The 7257-nt window shown below is 45.8% G+C and overlaps 1 protein-coding gene across 1 annotated transcript; it reads right to left on the minus strand.

The window, feature by feature from the left end:
• Positions 1-3259: 3259 nt before the first annotated feature.
• Positions 3260-4494, minus strand: MOS (MOS proto-oncogene, serine/threonine kinase). The gene has a single exon (XM_047073899.1). It carries the CDS (start codon positions 4304-4306, stop codon positions 3260-3262), a length of 1047 nt encoding a protein of 348 aa, XP_046929855.1. The 5' UTR covers positions 4307-4494.
• Between the last annotated feature and the right edge of the window lie 2763 nt (positions 4495-7257).

A 7257-nucleotide genomic window follows, 5' to 3' on the forward strand; every position in this document is an offset into this window, starting at 1 on the left:
TCTCTCTCTCAAAAATAAACAAAACAATTTAAAAAATTAAAAAAAAAACAAAAACAAAAAACGATTAAGCCCTGCATCGGTCTCTGTGCTGATAGCCCAGAGCCTACTTGGGATTCTCTCCCTCCCTCTCTGCTGCTCCCCTGCTTGAGAACTATATCTTATAGCATAGAGATTTTCTTTTAATAGGTGAATTAAGTCACTTACATTTATTGGTGATGACAGATAAGCTTAATCTAAATTTTCACATTTTATATTAGTTTGTTCCTATAGTTTATGTTGTTGTCTTTCATTCTGTGCTTGGTTCTTTCACCTTTTTGTTTTGTTTTGGTAGTTCTGATTTTGAAGACGGGTTTTTTTTTTTTGTATTTGTGTTCAATTATATACTTGTATATAACATCCTTAATCCTAGACAATATCTATGAGTTTACTTCTATGAACAGTGATAACGTTGACAGCTTACATCCTTTTTCCTCTCTCCCCCTGTGCCTCAATTTATGTCAGGAGTATATCTTTAATGCTTATCTTTGTACTGTTAAATATGCCTTTACCTCTGACTTGATGTGTCTACTTTAAGTAATTTCCTGTAACTGTTCGCTATTACAGGTGAAGCCTTCCGCGTACTTATTCTCCTCCCATCAGAGCAGTCTTCCCGCAGCTCAAAGACTTCCTTTCTCTGCCACCCCAAAGACCATATTTGTCTCCTTCGAGCATGGCATTTCTGTGGGTTTCTTCAAGCAACCACACCTTTTTCTCTCTCCAAACAAACCCGGCTCCGGAGGCTTCTGTGCCTGTCTTGTATTCCCTGACCACCCCCGGCCCCCGCCCAAATGACCCTCTCATGCTCAGAAGGGGCTGTTTGCTTCCACTTTCTGAGCTGGGCCGTGGCCAGACCTCCCTTAGTACTTTCTGTGTCTTCGTTCTCTATCAACTCCTGTAAGCTCAGCTCCGTTTGATCTTGGCCCTGTTCTGAGGATTTTTTCCTCCACGTTTGCACTTCACAGCGCGTTCCTCTTCATCAGGCCGTGTTTTTGCCAAGACTTTGAGGTCGGCCACCGATAGGTCCTCCCCTGAGCTACCCTCTACCGCTCCCCGCGCTCTTTTCCTGCAGGCTGTGTCCAGTCATCTGGCGTCACTACATACACTTTGTAGCCTGTACATTTTGTCTCCTCGGGTCACCGATTAGGGGGTATGCAAGGTACCTCCCACTTTGGTTTCCAGAAGAAGAGAAGGTATTTGAGTCTAAGCTGTGGCCATGTTCATTCTGGAAGGGAATTCTGGACCTTAATGCTTTTGATAGGGGATCCTCAAGGAGCTCACTGTCTGTTAATGAGATATTCGGCATAATTAGAATCTCATTTTAGCATACTTGATGGAGCAAACTGATTTCATTTTGCTTTTGAGCCCTCGTACCTTAAACTTTCCAACACGAACCCCTGTGGCTCCAATGAACAGGGGAGGAAATTGTTCGCTGGTATCTGGGTGCTCTGTGCTCCAAGCTGCATGGACAGAGATAGCGTGCTGAACCAGTACTTTACGTGGGCGTGGACAGCTCCCTTTTGTTTCCCTCAAGAACAGTTCCAAACCGTGATCTCCTTGTAGACCTCCTACTCTCAATCACCCTTAACAGAAAATAGAAGCCCTCAGATGTGAACCTCCCCAGTGTCTCCTTTTCCTGCGTAAAAACTCACCTTCAGTGGCAATTGTCCCGCCCTCGTTTGCGTGCTCGTATTGTTCGTTGGGGAGAAATACCCTTTCTCTCTAAAGCTATGGTTTCCTTCCCTAGGTACTACTTTCCATTTCTTTTACAACTTTTTAAACTTCATCATTTGTCCTTGTCTCTTCTTGCTTCGTTCACAAATCAACTCACTTCCTTCATCCTAAGACAACTAAACCAAACCCCGAAGCCGAACACGGGTGTGTCTTACCCCCTTTGAAGGTTTCTGCTCTTGCCTTCTTCCTCAAGAGCCCAAGCACATCGAGTCTTTGCCATAACTGTCTGGTCCATTGCAATGGCCTTGCCCTCCACCACTCACGGAAACTGCTGTGCTAAACGGAAGTCAGAGTGGTCCTAATGACAAAATTCAGTCACCTCATTCTTCACAGTCTCATGTCCTGGCAGCCATTGCCTTGATTTCTAAAGGGGGCATTCTGGTTTTACTTGCCTGCTTTCCTCCAACCAAATGTTAAATGTTACTCTTCCTCGGGGTTGTCATTTTCTTCTCACATATCATAAATCTTTGCTTTGTCACCTATTTCTGAGTCCAAATAATAGGTAAAAGAGACCCAGTTTAGAAGTATTTTTCTACTGGGGCGCCTGGCTGGCTCAGTCAGTTAAGTGCCTGACTTCACCTCGGGTCATGATCTCGCGGTTCGTGGGTTCGAGCCCCGCATTGGGCTCTGTGCTTTGGTGTGGGAGCAAGCAAACTGTTAATAGGTTAAATTTAGGTGGTGGGTACGGAGCATATGATCTGAATTTATAGAAACTTTTGGCATTTTATAATTCAGTTCTTTGGACAAGCCGGTTTCACCAATAACAGATTTGAATAAACGCAGGAGTAGGGGACTGCAGAAGTAAGCATGCATGGGGCACCTGGATGGCTCAGTCAGTTGAGCGACCAACTTCGGCTCAGGTCATGATCTCACGGTTTGTGAGTTCGAGCCCCATGTCGGGCTCTGTGCTGACAGCTCAGAGCCTGGAGCCTGCTTCAAATTCTGTGTCTCCCTCTCTCTCTGTCCCTCCCCCACTTGTGCCCTGTCTCTCTCTGTCTCAGAAATAAATAAACGTTAAAAAAAAAAAAGAAGCATGCTTGCTGCGAAAGCAAAGTGTATGATTCTCTAAGGGAATAAGGTTACTAACAATATTAAGACAACTACTAGATTTGTAGTTGTGCTGTGTGTCTTAGAAGAGGTATTTGAGGGGCGCCTGGGTGGCTCAGTCGGTTGAGCGTCTGACTCTTAATTTCGGTTCAGGTCATGATCTTATGGTTCAGGAGTTCCAGCCCCGCATCGGGCTCTGCGCTGAGAGCCTGCTTGGGATTCTCCCTCTCCCTCTTTCTTTCTCGACCCCTCCTCCCCCCCCTCCCCCCCCATCTCTCTCTCAAAATAAGTTAAAAAAAGAAAAGGTATTGGAGACAAAAAAGGAGTTTTTAATAACTTTATTTTCTAAAAACCCATCCCGCAGATATGTTTTTTTTCTACATGGTCACTTCTTTAAAAACGAGCAGAAACAAAGACAAAGCCTATCTTGATACAGGTTTAGTCAGCCAAATTCAGCTCTTAAGGAGTTAAGGTCGACCAGGAGGAGTTCTGCACTTGGCCGCTGCAAGGCACTGGCCCTCCAGCAGCACTGGATGATCTTCCCCAGTCTTTTCCCAGACACGGAGTCCGTGAAGACAGCTGCTGACAGAGACGGGCGAAGATCGTAGGCCACCACAGCGTAGAGCACGTACTGCCGCTCCCCTGAGTACGGGGCCTCCTTGGTACTCATTTGCCAGAGAGTGATGGCAAAGGAATAGATGTCAGCCTTGGGCGTTACGGCCTCTCCTTTCAGGAGCTCTGGGGCTCGGTGGGTGTAGGTGCCCCCCGGGGGGTAAGGCGGGGTGCGGCAGCACGGCAGATCTCCCAGCTTCTCGGAGCAACCGAAGTCGCCGATTTTGCAGACGTCCTGCTCACTGATCAGAATGTTCGCAGGCTTCAGGTCCAAGTGGACGATGCTTTGCGAGTGAAGGAAAAGCAGGCCGTTCACGACATCTAGGGAATACTTCAGACACTTTCCCAAATTGAAGTGCTCTCTGGCACAGCAGCGAGGCTCCGCGTCCTCCTCAGGGCAGCTGGGGGCACCGTATATGACTTGGTGTAAGGTGACATCGCCACCGAACTCCATGATTATGGTGCCCAGGCTGTTAAAGCCTGCGGGCGTGCGCGTGCTGGCGGCCACCACCCGCACGATGTTGTCGTGGCGAAGCCTGGCGATGTTGAGCTCGGCCCAGAAGCTGCGCTGGGACGCCAGTCGGTTCTTGGTGCACCTGTTCACTTGCTTTATGGCCACCGGAACACCGTGGTAGGTGGCCTTGTACACCGAGCCAAACCCGCCAGCTCCCAGCCTCTGCAGGAAGCGCACCTGCTCCCAGTCAATGGAGCACCAGGCCAGCCGGCGCGGTAGCCGCGGGGCCCTGGGAGGAGTGCCACCCACGAGGAGCTTCCCTGCGCTACCTGGCAGCTCAGCAGGGCTGCTGCAGGGCCTCGAGTCCACCGGCGGCGAAAACTCGCCGGGGAGGTAACCGCGCCGGGGAAGCGGCGAGGGCATCGCGCCTTGAAGCGGACCCCGGAGCCACACAGGCGAGCGGAAAGAGAAGAGGCCCCGGGCGTTTGGAAGCCTTGCTGCCCACCCCTTGGCTCCACCCAGCGTTTTTCTCCTCTTCCTTCGTTTTCCCCCAAAGGAGCCGCATCTGGGGTGTAATCAGCAAGTGTTTTTATCAGAAGGGGGAAACAATCTTGAATGAAGCACAGCCCTCTTTTTCAGAGGACAGGATTTCCCTTCAACGCTGAAAGCGCCTTCTTGTAAAAACAAGCTCTTGACTGAGAAGAGTTCACCAGGTAAACAACACCGAGCTGCCCCTGGGCCCACCCCCTTTTCCCCAGTATTTCCCTAATTATAATAAAACCGGCTTTTCTTTTTTTTTAAGCGTCATCCGCAGAACGTGATCAGTCCTCAGACTAAGGAGACCACAATAGTGCAATGAAATGATTTCACACTTTGCAGGCTATAATGATTGTCAGTGTTGTTTTCCAGCTGCATTAAATCACTTCCAGCAGTTATTGGCAGGAAGAGTTGAAATACGAACAGCTGACATTTGTTTAACCGATTACAGGGATAATTAGGTGCAACATTCATACATGGATAAAAAACTAACCTCGAAGTAATCGATCCAAATAGAATCACTGATACAGGTCAAAACATCCATCTCCTAAGTTCATCAGGGGAAAGGAAAATTCTCTGACACTCCATTCAGCTAATATAGCAAATTAGCAAGACTTCTTAGCAACGTATCGACTTCCTAACAACCCTGGGCCATGGTAGTTTGGCCCACCCGGTAAGCTCACTTACAAGAGAGATTCTCGACTTCCCAGCAAATGAGTTACAGAAGTGTCGAAACAGAGTGGGGGGGGGGGGTGAGGAGCGGGGGAGAAAAAAAGAACAGATTCAGATTCAGAGCCATGATCAGAGCTTCAAATAATAACAAATAGAGAATCCTAGGAGAGGAAAGATCTGAATAAAAATGGCACAGAATCACTACTGTCTATATGTAATGTGGACAACCAGATGTTGAAATTAAACCAGGGGCTTGCTGTGCAACCATAAATTCTTCCTTTCTAGTTTCTGTAACAACAAACTCCCTACCTCCCACTAATTTGCATTCCATATCTTTGGGGAAAAGACCAACATTACCCTATTGATAAAAAAACAGAGGAACATGTTAGGATCTACGTCTTTAAAGTTCTGTTCTTCTTGTACAGAGAGCACACAGGTGATGTTAAACTATATTTTTATGATGATAGATCTATGCTTTTGAGATATATTCGTTCTGAGAAGATAGGAGAATAAACCCAAGGCATTTACAGAAGCCATTTGAAGTCTGTTGAGCCCTAGGATAGGATTTCTAGTCTATACTACCCATCTGCCTTAGTATGTGATCTCATGTATAGTGTTTAACCTGTTTGAGCTTCAGTTTTTTCACTTAAAGAAATTAGGATAATAATTACTAAACTTCTTTATTTTGGGATAAAAGTTGGGGAGTCCTGTACACACTGATAACAACAAAAGTCTAAAAAGTGGACACTTATGAAATATTTTAGTAGAAAGGGAGTTGAATCCAACCCAAAATACAAAAGGATGACAGTGGAGAGAGGAAAATAAGAAAGTAATAAAATTCTAAGTCTATACTGCAAAATTTATTTAATAGTTGTCACATAGGTATAATTTAGTTTCCTGGCATGAGGAATGCTGCGAATATTAGTCAAAGAAGAGTAATAGAGTGCCATAACCTTCTTGGCAAAATGACGTGACTTGTTATGTAATTTTTATTGTTAAGATAAGAGCATAGAGAGTTCATTTTCCAAAGGTTGATTTTATTATTTATATAAAATGTAAGGTATTAATGAAAATGTGGTACTCTACATTCACAAGCCCCAAGTTCATTATACCCATCATCTGCCAATCTGCTCAAGAGTATTTCATTGCTGGGGCGACTGGGTGGCTCAGTCGGTTAAGTGTCCAACTTCCGCTCAGGTCATGATCTCACAGGGTTTGTGATTTTGTGAGTTCGAGCTCCGTATCCCGCTCTGTGCTGACAGCTCAGAGCCTGGAACCTGCTTCGGATTCTGTCTCCCTCTCTCTCTGTCCCTCCCCTGCTCGTGCTCTGTCTCTCTCTCTCTCTCTCTCTCTCAAAAATAAACATTAAATTTTTTTTAAAGCTAATCTTTTTTTAAAAAAAGAGTATTTCATTGAATATCCATTTTAAGATAGCCTCTGGGGCCAGATGGCCTGGGTTTCTGCCTGTCCTCCAGTTTCATCCGCCCTACCTCAGGATTGCTGTCAGGATTAACAGAGTTCCAGATACTTAGATCAGGACCTGAAAAATTATACCTAATTGCTAATTGTTTCAAATACTTAGATCAGGACCTGATAAGTAATGCCTAACTGCTAGTTATTATTTATGAAACTCATAATAAACAGTGTATAGGTGTTGATACCCGTAAGACACCGATTTGTTAAACAATAGTGGTTTAAAATGTACCCTGCCAGGGCTGATGTAACTCACTACAAGCTAAACCAATCTGAAGTTTGACTAGTTTTTCCGACTTAAATTTTGAGGTTAAAGATCAAAGAGCCTACTGCCTTCTTGTAATATACTAAAAACGCAGAGGATTAAGATTAATCTGATCAAGTGCCGTAACCTTGTCATCCCCAAATAAAGGCAAAGGATGACATTTGTTGATAACAGGGTGGGCACTATCTACCCTCCAAGTGCTAATGAAACAACGGAGAGAGACACACTGGGTGCACCCGCCGAGGAGCAAAAAAAGGCAATGATTGGAAATGCTCCGATTGGCAGCCCTTCTGTGAACAGCTACTTCGGGATCAGGCGGACAAGGGCGTGTTTCTCACAAGTTTCTCACAAGCTGCGACAGCGGAGGGCCGAGTTACCAGCGCGTTGAATCTGATTTCAGTCGGAGACACCGCGGAGCACGGGCTGC

The sequence above is a fragment of the Lynx rufus genome, unplaced genomic scaffold (genome assembly GCF_022079265.1).
Source record: "Lynx rufus isolate CCGP_SWC_20201006 ecotype Redwood Valley unplaced genomic scaffold, mLynRuf1.p SCAF_12, whole genome shotgun sequence".
Lineage (NCBI taxonomy): Eukaryota > Metazoa > Chordata > Mammalia > Carnivora > Felidae > Lynx > Lynx rufus.

Excerpts from the sequence above, each read along its gene's own strand:
- MOS (XM_047073899.1), bottom strand. The coding sequence starts at position 4,306 with ATGCCCTCGCCGCTTCCCCGGCGCGGTTACCTCCCCGGCGAGTTTTCG.